This window comes from Oncorhynchus clarkii, chromosome 25, assembly GCF_045791955.1.
Source record: "Oncorhynchus clarkii lewisi isolate Uvic-CL-2024 chromosome 25, UVic_Ocla_1.0, whole genome shotgun sequence".
NCBI classification, from domain to species: Eukaryota; Metazoa; Chordata; class Actinopteri; order Salmoniformes; family Salmonidae; genus Oncorhynchus; species Oncorhynchus clarkii.
In genome coordinates this window covers 34,343,892-34,360,380 of record NC_092171.1, presented here as the reverse complement: position 1 = coordinate 34,360,380, position 16,489 = coordinate 34,343,892, and the positions used below count along the sequence as shown (strand labels likewise).

The following is a 16,489-nucleotide window of genomic DNA, read 5'->3' as shown; positions in this document are numbered from 1 at the left end:
TCAAAGGCACTTAAATATTTTGTCTTGCCCATTCACCCTCTGAATAGAACACAGGGACTCCTGAGTGGCACAGCGGTCTAAGGCACTGCATCTCAGTGCAAGAGGTGTCACTATAGTTCTTGGTTCGACTCCAGGCTGTATCCCATCCGGCTGTGATTGGGAGTCCCATAGGGTGTGATTGGGAGTCCCATCCGGCTTGACCGGATCAGGCCGTCATTGTAAATAAGAATTTGTTCTTAACTAACTTGCCCAGTTAAATAAAGGTTAAAAAACATACACAAGCGGTCTAAGGTACTGCATCACAGTGCTTGAGGCGTTACTACAGACACGTGTTCAATCCCAGGCTGTGTTACAGCTGGCCGTGACTGGGAGATCCATGAGGCGGCGCACAATTGGCCCAGCGTTGTCCGGGTTAGGGGAGGGTTTGGCCGGCAGGGATGTCCCATCGCGCACTAGCGTCTCCTGTGGCAGGCCGGACGTAGTGCTTGCCTGGTGCACGGTGTTTCCTCCGACACATTGGTGTGGCTGGCTACCGGGTTAAGTGGGCATTGTGTCAAGAAGCAGTGCGGCTAGGCTGGGTAGTTTATTGGAGGTCGCACGACCTTCGCCCCTCATTAGTCCGTACGGGAGTTGCAGCGATGGGACAAGACTAACTACCAATTGGATATCAAGAAATTGGGAAGAAAAAAGGGCAATTAAAAAATAAATATTTGTATTTTTTTTTTTACCCCTGTCTCACGGGCCGGATTGAAGTGCCCGGCGGGCCCCCCTTGCCATGCACAATGCCAAGCGTTGGCTGGAGTGGTGTAAAGCTCACCGCCATTGGACTCTGAAGCAGTGGAAATGTGTTCTCAGGAGGGATGAATCACACTTCACCATTTGGCTGTTCGACAGACGCTACCGGCCCAAATGCATAGTGCTAACTGTAGAGTTGGGTGGAGGAGTAATAATGACATAGGGAAGTCTTAATGCTACCACATACAATGAAATTGGTTCTCTAGATCGGTGTGGAAGAACTTGACTGGCCTGCACAGAGCCCTGACCTCAACCCCATCGAACACCTTTAGGATGAATTGGAACACCGACTGTGAGCCAGGCCTAATCGCCCAACATCAGTGCCCAACCTCACTAATGCTCTTGTGGCTGGATGGAAGCAAGTCCCTGCAGCAATGTTCCAACAAGTGGAAAGCCTTCCCAGAAGAGTGGAGGCTTTTATAGAAACAAAGGGGGACCATATTAATGCCCATGATTTTAGAATGAGATGTTCAACGAGCAGGTGACCACATACTTTTGCCATTTTGGCCATGTAGTGTAGCTCGTTGTAATATTTTTTCTACTTTACATTTTAGTTACACTGTTGATACACACTGCATATTTCTGTATTAACTGGATTCTTAACATAGACATATTTGTGGACTTTGTTGACATTTTACTGCATTGTTAGGAGCTAGTTACGTAAAAGAAAATCTGGAACTAAACTGTATTCACAACCAATAAACACATTGATTTTGACTTTACTTTTCCTAAATGCAGCTTTACCCAACCAATGCCCACTGTTAGCCCAAGGACCCCATGCTATATGAGATAGTGTGTAGTAGTAGGGAAGTGAACTTAAGGGGCTGTTTTTCGGCTTTGGTGGTTTCTTAGAAGAACTGAAGAACTTCAACTGACGTCATAACACACACACACACACACACACACACACACACACACACACACACACACACACACACACACACACACACACACACACACACACACACACACACACACACACACACACACACACACACACACACACACACACACACACTCACACAAGTTTTCCAGTCCAGGGGCTTGTGTAGAGTTGAGCAGGCCACATGAAAACCAAACCCAGCCACTGAAGTCAGACAACTACTGTCATGGATTAGTAGACAGCTACCTGCCTCCTTCTCCCCATCGCTCTCTCTCCCTCTATCTCTCTATTTCTCTCTTCGTCTTCTCCCCATCGCTCTCTCTCCCTCTATCTCTCTATTTCTCTCTCCCTCTTCTCCCCATCGCTCTCTCTCCCTCTATCTCTCTCTCTCTCTCTTTCTCCCTCTTCTCCCCATTGCTCTCTCTCCCTCTATCTCTCTATTTCTCTCTCCGTCTTCTCCCCATCGCTCTCTCTCCCTCTATCTCTCTATTTCTCTCTCCCTCTTCTCCCCATCGCTCTCTCTCCCTCTATCTCTCTATTTCTCTCTCCCTCTTCTCCCCATCGCTCTCTCTCCCTCTATCTCTCTATTTCTCTCTCCCTCTTCTCCCCATCGCTCTCTCTCCCTCTATCTCTCTATTTCTCTCTCCCTCTTCTCCCCATCGCTCTCTCTCCCTCTATCTCTCTATTTCTCTCTCCCTCTTCTCCCCATCGCTCTCTCTCCCTCTATCTCTCTATTTCTCTCTCCCTCTTCTCCCCATCGCTCTCTCTCCCTCTATCTCTCTATTTCTCTCTCCCTCTTCTCCCCATCGCTCTCTCTCCCTCTATCTCTCTATTTCTCTCTCCCTCTTCTCACCATCGCTCTCTCTCCCTCTATCTCTCTCTCTCTCTCTCCCTCTTCTCCCCATTGCTCTCTCTCCCTCTATCTCTCTATTTCTCTCTCTGTCTTCTCCCCATCGCTCTCTCTCCCTCTATCTCTCTATTTCTCTCTCCGTCTTCTCCCCATCGCTCTCTCTCCCTCTATCTCTCTCTCTCTCTCTCCCTCTTCTCCCCATTGCTCTCTCTCCCTCTATCTCTATTTCTCTCTCCCTCTATCTCTCTATTTCTCTCTCCCTCTTCTCCCCATCGCTCTCTCTCCCTCTATCTCTCTATTTCTCTCTCCCTCTTCTCCCCATCGCTCTCTCTCCCTCTATCTCTCTATTTCTCTCTCCCTCTTCTCCCCATCGCTCTCTCTCCCTCTATCTCTCTATTTCTCTCTCCCTCTTCTCCCCATCGCTCTCTCTCCGTCTATCTCTCTATTTCTCTCTCCCTCTTCTCCCCATCGCTCTCTCTCCCTCTATCTCTCTATTTCTCTCTCCCTCTTCTCACCATCGCTCTCTCTCCCTCTATCTCTCTCTCTCTCTCTCCCTCTTCTCCCCATTGCTCTCTCTCCCTCTATCTCTCTATTTCTCTCTCCGTCTTCTCCCCATCGCTCTCTCTCCCTCTATCTCTCTATTTCTCTCTCCGTCTTCTCCCCATCGCTCTCTCTCCCTCTATCTCTCTCTCTCTCTCTCCCTCTTCTCCCCATTGCTCTCTCTCCCTCTATCTCTCTATTTCTCTCTCCCTCTTCTCCCCATCGCTCTCTCTCCCTCTATTTCTCTCGCCCTCTTCTCCCCATCGCTCTCTTTCTCCCTCCATCTCTCTCTTTCTCTCTTCCTCTTCTCCCCATCGCTCTCTTTCTCCCTCCATCTCTCTCTTTCTCTCTTCCTCTTCTCCCTATCGCTCTCTTTCTCCTTCTCCCTTTTAGTTTTTCCTCTCCATTGACAGGCTCCAGGCTTACAACCTAAAGAGTATCCCAGTTACAAAACAAGCTCTTATAACCAGCAGTTATCCAGTTATTAATTAATTCATCCTGGGTTGGCTCGCTGGAGTGGACACCCCCCCCTCCCCCAGACACACACACCAACTGGACCACCTTCTTCATCCTCCTTTCTCCTCCTTCTTCCTCCTCCGTCCTCATCTTTTTTCGTCCTTCTTCGTGTTTCCTCCCCTCCCACTTTCTCGTCTTTCCATGTTCTTCCCCTTCTCCCTTGCCCCTTCCCTCTCCTTCCTCGTCCTTTCTAACCCTTCCTTCTCCTTTCTCTTTCTTCCTAACCCTTCCCCATCCCTCCTCCTCCTTCCTCCACCTTCCTCGTTCTTCCTACCCCTTCCTCCATCTTCCTCGTCCTTCCTACCCCTTTCTCCTCCTTCCTCATCCTTCCTACCCCTTCCTTCTCCTTTCTCTTTCTTCCTCCACCTTCCTTGTCCTTCCTACCCCTTCCTCCATCTTCCTCGTCCTTCCTACCCCTTTCTCCTCCTTCCTCGTCCTTCCTACCCCTTCCTTCTCCTTTCTCTTTCTTCCTAACCCTTCCCCATCCTTCCTCCTCCTTCCTCCACCTTCCTCGTCCTTCCTACCCCTTTCTCCTCCTTCCTCGTCCTTCCTACCCCTTTCTCCTCCTTCCTCGTCCTTCCTACCCCTTCCTTCTCCTTTCTCTTTCTTCCCAACCCTTCCCCATCCCTCCTCCACCTTCCTTGTCCTTCCTACCCCTTTCTCCTCCTTCCTTGTCCTTTTTGTACCTTCCTCGTTCTTCTTACCCTTTCTTCCTCCTTCCTCGTCCTTCCTACCCCATCTTACCCTTTCCTCCACCTTCCTCGTCCTTCCTACCCCTTCTTCCTCCTTCCTCATCCGTCATACCCCTTCCTCCTCCTTCCTCCTCCTTCCTCCTCCTTCCTCGTACTTCCTAACCCTTCCTCCTCCTTCCTCATCCTTCCTACACTTTCCTCGTCCTTCCTACCCCTTCCTCCTTCCTCGCTCCTTCCTACCCCTTTCTCCTCCTTCCTCGTCCTTCCTACCCCTTCCTCGTCCTTCCTACCCCTTCTTCCTCTTTCCTCATCCGTCATACCCCTTCCTCCTCCTTCCTCCTCCTTCCTAACCCTTCCTCCTCCTTCCTCCTCCTTCCTACACCTTCCTCGTCCTTCCTACCCCTTCCTCCTTCCTCGCTCCTTCCTACCCCTTCTCCTCCTTCCTCGTCCTTCCTACCCCTTCCTCGTCCTTCCTACCCATTCCTCCTCGTTCCTCGTCCTTCCTACCTCTTCCCCTTCTTTCCTCTGTCTTCCTCCCCCTTCCTCCCCCTCCTCTTCCTTCCCCTCCTTCCTCACCCTCTCTCCTCCTTCCTCCCTCTTCCCCTTCTCTTGCCTCCCACTTCCTCCTCCTTCTATATTCTGCTTTCCTCTCTTCATTGTGAAGCATGTTTTAATTAGTTTCATTTTTTTCAAGAGAAGGAAAGCAAACCTCAAGCCTTTTGTCAGATGCCATTTCCTCTGGGCTGGTTGGACCTACACACACACACGCACACACACAAACACACACGCACACTCACACGCACACACACACAGACAGAACCTTCCTGTTGATGCAAGTGTTTAGTCTTTCCCTGTGTGTTTTGGTCATTTATTCTACAGACTCTGGTCCTTCTCCTCTGTTTCTGTTGGCTCTCTGGCTCAATTCTTTATGACCTGCTTGAATCTGGATCATCCGTTAGTCCAACCGTCCCATAATGCACTGCATTTCTTACCTTACTGCTCTGCTTTGTTGTCCACATACCTCCAGGTTTGCTGTGCCACCACACCTGTAGGCCAGGCAAGGGTTCTGTGATAGTAGGTTGTAGCAGTGAGAGCCCATTGTGGTCTTTCAGGGATGCTTTCTACACAACAGCAGGGATTTCCCTCTACCAAATAATTGTAATATGACGAGACACAATAGAGTGTTTCAGATGAGAGTATGTCAGGGCCAGTGTTATTCATATTCCATAGAATACTCCCTGCCTGTGGAACTCAAAATAGAGGTAATAGAGATTAGAGATTCTGTTTGGTAGTGAGGAGGGGGAGAGAGGGAGAGACGGGTACAGGGGGGAGACAGGAGTGAGGGAGGAGGGAGAGAGCAAGAGAGTCCAGGGTAAGAGGTGTTAGGGGGAGAAACAGATATGGGATCAGGCTAGTGCACTAATCAAACCACTAGGTTGTGGACTGCCCAGTACCACAGTTCTATTAATTAGTCAAATCAAATCAAATTTTATTTGTCACATACACATGGTTAGCAGATGTTAATGCGAGTGTAGCGAAATGCTTGTGCTTCTAGTTCCGACAATGCAGTAATAACAAGTAATCTAACTAACAATTCCAAAACTACTGTCTTGTACACAGTGTAAGGGGATAAAGAATATGTACATAAGGATATATGAATGAGTGATGGTACAGAGCAGCATAGGCAAGATACAGTAGATGGTATCGGGTACAGTATGTACAAATGAGATGAGTATGTAAACAAAGTGGCATAGTATAGTATAAAGTGGCTAGTGATACATGTATTACATAAGGATACCGTCGATGATATAGAGTACAGTATATACGTATGCGTATGAGATGAATAATGTAGGGTAAGTAACATTTATATAAGGTAGCATTGTTTAAAGTGGCTAGTGATATATTTACATCATTTCCCATCAATTCCCATTATTAAAGTGGCTGGAGTTGAGTCAGTGTCAGTGTGTTGGCAGCAGCCACTCAGTGTTAGTGGTGGCTGTTTAACAGTCTGATGGCCTTGAGATAGAAGCTGTTTTTCAGTCTCTCGGTCCCAGCTTTGATGCACCTGTACTGACCTCGCCTTCTGGATGATAGCGGGGTGAACAGGCAGTGGCTCGGGTGGTTGATGTCCTTGATGATCTTTATGGCCTTCCTGTGACATCGGGTGGTGTAGGTGTCCTGGAGGGCAGGTAGTTTGCCCCCGGTGATGCGTTGTGCAGACCTCACTACCCTCTGGAGAGCCTTACGGTTGAGGGCGGTGCAGTTGCCATACCAGGCGGTGATACAGCCCGCCAGGATGCTCTCGATTGTGCATCTGTAGAAGTTTGTGAGTGCTTTTGGTGACAAGCCGAATTTCTTCAGCCTCCTGAGGTTGAAGAGGCGCTGCTGCGCCTTCTTCACGATGCTGTCTGTGTGAGTGGACCAATTCAGTTTGTCTGTGATGTGTATGCCGAGGAACTTAAAACTTGCTACCCTCTCCACTACTGTTCCATCGATGTGGATGTCCTGTCCCGTGGTCCTGTCCCGTGGTCCTGTCCCGTGGTCCTGTCCCGTGGTCCTGTCCTGTGGTTCTGTCCCGTGTCTTAGCTGAGATTCTGTATGGTTGTTTCTGTTATGGCATGTGGTCAATGGTAGTTAGATAAGACATGAGACTACTGGTACTAGCCGAGCTGGTCTCCATGTTCACTGACTGACTGACTGACCGTCTGACTGACTGGCTGACTGACTGACTGACTGACCGTCTGACTGACTGACTGACCGTCTGACTGACTGTCTGACTGACTGACTGACTGACCGTCTGACTGACTGACTGACCATCTGACTGACTGACCGTCTAACTGACTGACTGACCGTCTGACTGGCTGTCTGACTGACTGACTGACCGTCTGACTGACTGACTGACCGTCTGACTGACTGACTGACCGTCTGACCTACCGTCTGACTGACTGACTGACCGTCTGACTGACTGACTGGCCGTCTGACTGACTGACTGACTGACTGACCGTCTGACTGACTGACTGACCGTCTGACTGACTGACTGACCGTCTGACTGACTGACTGACCGTCTGACTGACTGACTGGCTACACATCTCTGGTCAATATTGACCCTCTTAGCTGGTGGGAGAAACTTTGACGTTGTTGATTTTACCTTGTTGATTATTAACACAGTTCACACAAAGGGGCCTCATTGTCATTGAAACTGACCTCCTTACCTTTTGGTTATCATGTGAAGCTTATTGAAGTGGCTTTACATGGACTGTAATAAAATATTTGAGGGCTATATCCAACCATAACACCTTCCCTGGATTGGTGTAGATGTAACCGGTGTGAAATGGCTAGCTAGTTAGCGGGGTGCGCGCTAATAGCGTTTCAATCGATGACATCACTTGCTCTGAGACCTTGAAGTAGTTGTTCCCCTTGCTCTGTAAGGGCCTCAGCTTTTGTGGAGCGATGAGTAACGATGTTTCGTGGGAGGCAGTTGTTGATGTGTGCAGAGGCTCCCTGGTTTGAGCCCAGGTAGGGGCGAAGAGAGGGACGGAAGCAAAACTGTTACATAGATTTGAGGGCTATATCCAACCATAACACCTTCCCTGGGTTGGTGTAACCTATTCTTCTGTTGGTCATTAGGTTGGCTGAGAGCCTCTACAGGAGAGGAGGAACAATGTTTGATCCTGTGTGATACTGGCTCTGGATCAGGTTCCTGCTGCTGGTGGTGTGTTTACCTGGGCCTCATCCGTCATACCCCTTCCTCCTCCTTCCTCCTCCTTCCTCCTCCTTCCTCGTACTTCCTAACCCTTCCTCCTCCTTCCTCATCCTTCCTACACTTTCCTCGTCCTTCCTACCCCTTCCTCCTTCCTCGCTCCTTCCTACCCCTTTCTCCTCCTTCCTCGTCCTTCCTACCCCTTCCTCGTCCTTCCTACCCCTTCTTCCTCCTTCCTCATCCGTCATACCCCTTCCTCCTCCTTCCTCCTCCTTCCTAACCCTTCCTCCTCCTTCCTCCTCCTTCCTACACCTTCCTCGTCCTTCCTACCCCTTCCTCCTTCCTCGCTCCTTCCTACCCCTTCTCCTCCTTCCTCGTCCTTCCTACCCCTTCCTCGTCCTTCCTACCCATTCCTCCTCGTTCCTCGTCCTTCCTACCTCTTCCCCTTCTTTCCTCTGTCTTCCTCCCCCTTCCTCCCCCTCCTCTTCCTTCCCCTCCTTCCTCACCCTCTCTCCTCCTTCCTCCCTCTTCCCCTTCTCTTGCCTCCCACTTCCTCCTCCTTCTATATTCTGCTTTCCTCTCTTCATTGTGAAGCATGTTTTAATTAGTTTAATTTTTTTCAAGAGAAGGAAAGCAAACCTCAAGCCTTTTGTCAGATGCCATTTCCTCTGGGCTGGTTGGACCTACACACACACACGCACACACACAAACACACACGCACACTCACACGCACACACACACAGACAGAACCTTCCTGTTGATGCAAGTGTTTAGTCTTTCCCTGTGTGTTTTGGTCATTTATTCTACAGACTCTGGTCCTTCTCCTCTGTTTCTGTTGGCTCTCTGGCTCAATTCTTTATGACCTGCTTGAATCTGGATCATCCGTTAGTCCAACCGTCCCATAATGCACTGCATTTCTTACCTTACTGCTCTGCTTTGTTGTCCACATACCTCCAGGTTTGCTGTGCCACCACACCTGTAGGCCAGGCAAGGGTTCTGTGATAGTAGGTTGTAGCAGTGAGAGCCCATTGTGGTCTTTCAGGGATGCTTTCTACACAACAGCAGGGATTTCCCTCTACCAAATAATTGTAATATGACGAGACACAATAGAGTGTTTCAGATGAGAGTATGTCAGGGCCAGTGTTATTCATATTCCATAGAATACTCCCTGCCTGTGGAACTCAAAATAGAGGTAATAGAGATTAGAGATTCTGTTTGGTAGTGAGGAGGTGGAGAGAGGGAGAGACGGGTACAGGGGGGAGACAGGAGTGAGGGAGGAGGGAGAGAGCAAGAGAGTCCAGGGTAAGAGGTGTTAGGGGGAGAAACAGATATGGGATCAGGCTAGTGCACTAATCAAACCACTAGGTTGTGGACTGCCCAGTACCACAGTTCTATTAATTAGTCCTGTCCCGTGGTCCTGTCCCGTGGTCCTGTCCCGTGGTCCTGTCCTGTGGTTCTGTCCCGTGTCTTAGCTGAGATTCTGTATGGTTGTTTCTGTTATGGCATGTGGTCAATGGTAGTTAGATAAGACATGAGACTACTGGTACTAGCCGAGCTGGTCTCCATGTTCACTGACTGACTGACTGACCGTCTGACTGACTGGCTGACTGACTGACTGACTGACCATCTGACTGACTGACTGACCGTCTGACTGACTGTCTGACTGACTGACTGACTGACCGTCTGACTGACTGACTGACCATCTGACTGACTGACCGTCTAACTGACTGACTGACCGTCTGACTGGCTGTCTGACTGACTGACTGACTGACTGACCGTCTGACTGACTGACTGACCGTCTGACCTACCGTCTGACTGACTGACTGACCGTCTGACTGACTGACTGGCCGTCTGACTGACTGACTGACTGACTGACCGTCTGACTGACTGACTGACCGTCTGACTGACTGACTGACCATCTGACTGACTGACTGACCGTATGACTGACTGACTGACCGTCTGACTGACTGACTGACCGTCTGACTGACTGACTGACCGTCTGACTGACTGACTGGCTACACATCTCTGGTCAATATTGACCCTCTTAGCTGGTGGGAGAAACTTTAACGTTGTTGATTTTACCTTGTTGATTATTAACACAGTTCACACAAAGGGGCCTCATTGTCATTGAAACTGACCTCCTTACCTTTTGGTTATCATGTGAAGCTTATTGAAGTGGCTTTACATGGACTGTAATAAAATATTTGAGGGCTATATCCAACCATAACACCTTCCCTGGATTGGTGTAGATGTAACCGGTGTGAAATGGCTAGCTAGTTAGCGGGGTGCGCGCTAATAGCGTTTCAATCGATGACATCACTTGCTCTGAGACCTTGAAGTAGTTGTTCCCCTTGCTCTGTAAGGGCCTCAGCTTTTGTGGAGCGATGAGTAACGATGTTTCGTGGGAGGCAGTTGTTGATGTGTGCAGAGGCTCCCTGGTTTGAGCCCAGGTAGGGGCGAAGAGAGGGACGGAAGCAAAACTGTTACATAGATTTGAGGGCTATATCCAACCATAACACCTTCCCTGGGTTGGTGTAACCTATTCTTCTGTTGGTCATTAGGTTGGCTGAGAGCCTCTACAGGAGAGGAGGAACAATGTTTGATCCTGTGTGATACTGGCTCTGGATCAGGTTCCTGCTGCTGGTGGTGTGTTTACCTGGGCCTAGCCCAGGACCTCCTGGGCTGCTGGGTGCCATGCATATCCGTAGGCCTGGGGTCTGGGCGGCGGGTACTTCTCCAACCCCCTGATCTCTCCCTGGCCGAGGGGAGGAAGGAAAACAATGCGCCCAGACTGGCTATGTGTCTACGTGTATGGAACTTTCTCCTGATCTCTGCACAATCAGATCCTTCTCCTCAGGGAGGTTTATTTTTCTGCCCAACAACTAGCTTTCAAATCCCCCACCGTTGCGGCCCTGCCACCCGGCCTCCCGTCCTGCCTCCCGTCCTGCCACCCGGCCTCCCGTCCTGTCACCCGGCCTCCCGTCCTGCCACCTGGACTCCCGTCCTGCCACCCAGCCTCCCATCCTGCCACCCGGCCTCCCGTCCTGTCACCCGGCCTCCCGTCCTGCCACCCGGCCTCCCGTCCTGCCACCCAGCCTCCCGTCCTGCCACCCAGCCTCCCGTCCTGCCACCCGGCCTCCCGTCCTGTCACCCGGCCTCCCGTCCTGCCACCCGGCCTCCCGTCCTGTCACCCGGCCTCCCGTCCTGCCACCCGGCCTCCCGTCCTGCCACCCGGCGTCCCGTCCTGCCACCCGGCCTCCCGTCCTGCCACCCGGCCTCCCGTCCTGCCACCCAGCCTCCCGTCCTGCCACCCAGCTTCCCATCCTGCCACCCGGCCTCTCGTCCCTCCTCCTTGCTTTAGCAGGGTGTTTACTCTTAGTATTAACTGACTTCCTGCCTCCCTGGCTTTGCTCCTTACCCAAACGTCTCTGCAGGAAGCAACAACCCAGTACACTGGCTGGGTGGCACAGCGTTGTGCCTGGCTGGACCTAATCTGGATGTACTGTAGTCCGACAAAACACTCCATGACACAATGTATCACACCGAGGACGCTAACTGCTCTCGCCCATGCCACCCAGCCTCCCGTCCTGCCACTCTCACCCATGCCCTCATCTTCTAACTGTAGCCCTTAAACGTTGAACTTAATAAACACTGCCTGTCGTTGTGTTGTTGTGACCCAACACTTTCCCATCTTTACTATATAGTAGTTGGGTTTGTGTGCTCTCCTGTAGGTGTTCCAGGACCTGGGAGTGATGGTGCTGGCTGGGGCGTCAGAGGGCTACAACGTCTGTCTGTTTGCCTACGGGCAGACTGGCACTGGCAAGACCTACACCATGATGGGCACACTGGTGAGGAGGGGATTATAACTATCATATGGTAACACTTGACTTAATGCAGGCATAATGCATTATGATGCAGTTATAATGTGTTGTAAGGAAAGTGTTACCTATCATATCATCTGGAACATGGCTGTTGGCATTCTCCGCTCTGCTATATGTGTTGAAAGAAGACACAGTGTCAATGGAGTTAATGACTCTTCTCTTTCCCTCCCTCCCTCACTTCCTCCTCCTCCTCCTCTCAGGACTCCATGGGCCTGACCCCCAGGATTTGTCAGGTAAGGAAGTGGTCCTATAATTCAGTCTACAGGGTCCTGGTGAGGTAGTGTCCTGGTTAATGACCAGTTCTACCTGTCTGGTCTCTACAGGGCCTGTTCAAATCTGATGACACATTCCCCGAAGGACACAACTCAAGCAGGGTTGAGATCAGGTAAGAGGGGTCTGTGTGTTTGAGGTAAGAGGGAACATTGTGTTTGAGGTAAGAGGGAACATTGTGTTTGAGGTAAGAGGGAGCATTGTGTTTGAGGTAAGGGGGAACATTGTGTTTGAGGTAAGGGGGAACATTGTGTTTGAGGTAAGGGGGAACATTGTGTTTGAGGTAAGAGGGAACATTGTGTTTGAGGTAAGGGGGGACATTGTGTTTGAGGTAAGAGGAACATTGTGTTTGAGGTAAGGGGGAACATTGTGTTTGAAGTAAGGGGGAACATTGTGTTTGAGGTAAGGGGGAACATTGTGTTTGAGGTAAGGGGGAACATTGTGTTTGAGGTAAGAGGGAACATTGTGTTTGAGGTAAGGGGGAACATTGTGTTTGAGGTAAGAGGCACATTGTGTTTGAGGTAAGAGGAACATTGTGTTTGAGGTAAGGGGGAACATTGTGTTTGAGGTAAGGGGGAACATTGTGTTTGAGGTAAGAGGGAACATTGTGTTTGAGGTAAGGGGGAACATTGTGTTTGAGATAAGAGGAACATTGTGTTTGAGGTAAGGGGGAACATTGTGTTTGAGGTAAGAGGAACATTGTGTTTGAGGTAAGGGGGAACATTGTGTTTGAGATAAGAGGAACATTGTGTTTGAGGTAAGGGGGAACATTGTGTTTGAGGTAAGAGGAACATTGTGTTTGAGGTAAGAGGAAACATTGTGTTTGAGGTAAGAGGAACATTGTGTTTGAGGTAAGAGGAACATTGTGTTTGAGGTAAGAGGAAACATTGTGTTTGAGGTAAGAGGAACATTGTGTTTGAGGTAAGAGGAACATTGTGTTTGAGGTAAGAGGAACATTGTGTTTGAGGTAAGAGGAACATTGTGTTTGAGGTAAGAGGAACATTGTGTTTGAGGTAAGAGGAACATTGTGTTTGAGGTAAGAGGAAACATTGTGTTTGAGGTAAGAGGAACATTGTGTTTGAGGTAAGAGGAACATTGTGTTTGAGGTAAGAGGAACATTGTGTTTGAGGTAAGAGGAACATTGTGTTTGAGGTAAGAGGAAACATTGTGTTTGAGGTAAGAGGAACATTGTGTTTGAGGTAAGAGGAAACATTGTGTTTGAGGTAAGAGGAACATTGTGTTTGAGGTAAGAGGAACATTGTGTTTGAGGTAAGAGGAAACATTGTGTTTGAGGTAAGAGGAAACATTGTGTTTGAGGTAAGGGGGAACATTGTGTTTGAGGTAAGAGAAACATTGTGTTTGAGGTAAGAGGAACATTGTGTTTGAGGTAAGAGGAAACATTGTGTTTGAGGTAAGAGGAAACATTGTGTTTGAGGTAAGGGGGAACATTGTGTTTGAGGTAAGAGGAAACATTGTGTTTGAGGTAAGAGGAACATTGTGTTTGAGGTAAGAGGAAACATTGTGTTTGAGGTAAGAGGAACATTGTGTTTGAGGTAAGAGGAACATTGTGTTTGAGGTAAGAGGAACATTGTGTTTGAGGTAAGAGGCACATTGTGTTTGAGGTAAGGGGGAACATTGTGTTTGAGGTAAGAGGAACATTGTGTTTGAGGTAAGAGGAAACATTGTGTTTGAGGTAAGGGGGGACATTGTGTTTGAGGTAAGAGGAACATTGTGTTTGAGGTAAGAGGAACATTGTGTTTGAGGTAAGAGGAAACATTGTGTTTGAGGTAAGAGGAACATTGTGTTGAGTGATGGTCTGACTCCGACTTTCAGTGAGTGTAGTATTTACTATCCTTCACCTGCAGTTTCCTGGAGATCTACAATGAGCGTGTTCGTGACCTGCTGCGAGGCAGAGAGCAGAAGAAGAAACCCTCCCTACGGGTTAGGGAGCATCCTGAGAAAGGACCCTATGTACAAGGTGAAGGACAGAACAAGTGTCTACTAACAAGTGTGTACTACACTTGCTAGCTGACAGCTGACAGATTTGAACTCACTCTCTGCCAATATTTTCCTCCTGTGTTTGTCTTCAGTTGTACAATTTGATTACCTATACATTTCTTGCTAATTTAATCGTGTTAATCTCACTCTTAACAACCAGAAAGTTGTTCTTCTGCATAACTTCTCTCTCTCTCTCGCCCTCATCTCTCTCTCTCTCTTCCCCTTCTCCCTCTATTCCTTCAAGCCCAACATCCACTCATTGTCCGTGTCAGGAGATATCCCAGAGTATCACAGGAAGTGATGTCACTTCCTGGTGGCATTAAGAAGCACATTGCTCTACTCTACACACTGAACACATTGTAATGTTTGGTTCTCCAGAGTCCCTTTGTCTCTCTCTCGTTCCCAAACCCTAACCACCGTTAAGTCTCTTCGTCTAAGAAGCATTCTAAAACAGTTTCATCATCACTGACTTCTACATTTACTGCAGAAAAAGAATGATGTCATAATTTGGAAATTAGAAGTTGAGGGTTACTGTGGCTGTGACACAAAACGTATGTAGCTCTGTGCTGGGAGTTTTTTCTACTGACACACCGGAATCCTGAGGCAACAAAACTTAGTTGCTCATCACTTCCTAATCCCACACCACTGCCATCTCAACCAGGGTTGTTTAATTAAAGATGTGTCGCTCTGTCCTCTCCTCAGACCTGTCCCAGCATGTGGTGTCTGACTACAAGCAGGCGGTGGACCTATTGGAGGAGGGCATTGCCAACCGCATCACCGCGGCAACACACATCCACGACGCTAGCAGCAGATCCCATGCCATCTTCACCATCCAGTACACCCAGGTGAGGTCACAACCCGGTGTCAATCCAGTCCCAGCACTTAGATTCACTCACCCAGGTCACGACCCTGTTAATTCACCAATCACAGTAGTTCTTACTGCAATTAAAGCATTGAAAAAGTATGTTTTTTTTGTCCTATATAGTCTATTCTGGAGGACAACCTTCCCTCAGAGATTGTAAGCAAGATCAACCTGGTAGACCTGGCTGGCAGGTGAGTTTGTTAAAGAGGTCGCCATGCTTATTCAGAATCAGAATCATCTTTATTCGCCAAGTACATACTCAGAATATTACTTGGTGATTTGGTGCTGCTAGTGATAGACAACATTTAGAGACGGATATCAGCCTTATCATTCCAGAAGGTCTTTGTATGCATGACCAAGCTGCCCCCTAGTGGAGCTCTTCTGCCGCGACTGTGTGTTCACTGAGCCGGCACTTTCATTTTATCACAACACAGCTTTTCAGTAGATACCATTTCCATCACAGGAGGTTGGTGGCACCTTAATTGGGGAGGACTGGCTTGTGGTAATGAGTGGAGTGGAATTTGTGGAATGGTATCAAATACTTCAGACTCATGGTTTCCATGGTTTCCTTGTGTTTAATGCCATTCCATTTGCTCCATTCCAGCCATATTATGAGTCGTCCTCCCCTAAGCAGCCTCCACTGATTTCCAGTGTTGCGTTTCTCTGTAGACGATGTAATCTCCAGTGTGTGTTGTGTTTTATTGCTCTGAAAGTGAGAGAGCAGACCCCCACTACTGCAGAGACAGACTCACTGAGGGATCCAACATCAACAAGTCCCTGGTGACACTGGGTATTGTCATCTCTGCTCTGGGTAAATAAAGGGGACTTTTAATTTGAAGTACTGACTTTTATTCTCAAATCCCTTCAAATCCCATCTCTGTTGTTCCATCTCTTTGTCAGAATTTAGCTTATCGTACAAAACAACATACTGAACATAAATGAACATATTTCATTCCTACCGGGTGAAATTAACATCTTTAATTCATACAGGGTGACATGAACATCTTTAATTCATACCGGGTGACATGAACATCTTTAATTCATACCGGGTGAAATTAACATCTTTAATTCATACAGGGTGAAATTAACATCTTTAATTCATACCGGGTGAAATTAACATCTTTAATTCATACAGGGTGACATGAACATCTTTAATTCATACAGGGTGACATGAACATCTTTAATTCATACAGGGTGACATGAACATCTTTAGTTCATACAGGGTGACATGAACATATTTCATTCATACAGGGTGACATGAACATATTTCATTCAGACAGGGTGACATGAACATATTTCATTCATACAGGGTGACATGAACATATTTCATTCAGACAGGGTGACATGAACATCTTTAATTCATACAGGGTGACATGAACATCTTTAATTCATACCGGGTGACATGAACATCTTTAATTCATACAGGGTGACATGAACATCTTTAATTCATACAGGGTGACATGAACATCTTTAGTTCATACAGGGTGACATGAACATCTTTA

General features: G+C 48.3%; 1 protein-coding gene across 1 annotated transcript in view; it reads left to right on the top strand.

Annotated features, from left to right (window-relative positions):
- The window catches only part of LOC139383625 (uncharacterized), a 48,786-nt gene that overhangs the window by 7,468 nt on the left and 24,829 nt on the right, over window positions 1-16,489 (top strand). Inside the window, 7 exon segments of the mRNA XM_071128174.1 lie at window positions 11,708-11,824; window positions 12,058-12,090; window positions 12,181-12,242; window positions 13,993-14,105; window positions 14,828-14,970; window positions 15,111-15,178; window positions 15,701-15,798. Coding sequence (XP_070984275.1) covers window positions 11,708-11,824; window positions 12,058-12,090; window positions 12,181-12,242; window positions 13,993-14,105; window positions 14,828-14,970; window positions 15,111-15,178; window positions 15,701-15,798 — 634 coding nt within the window.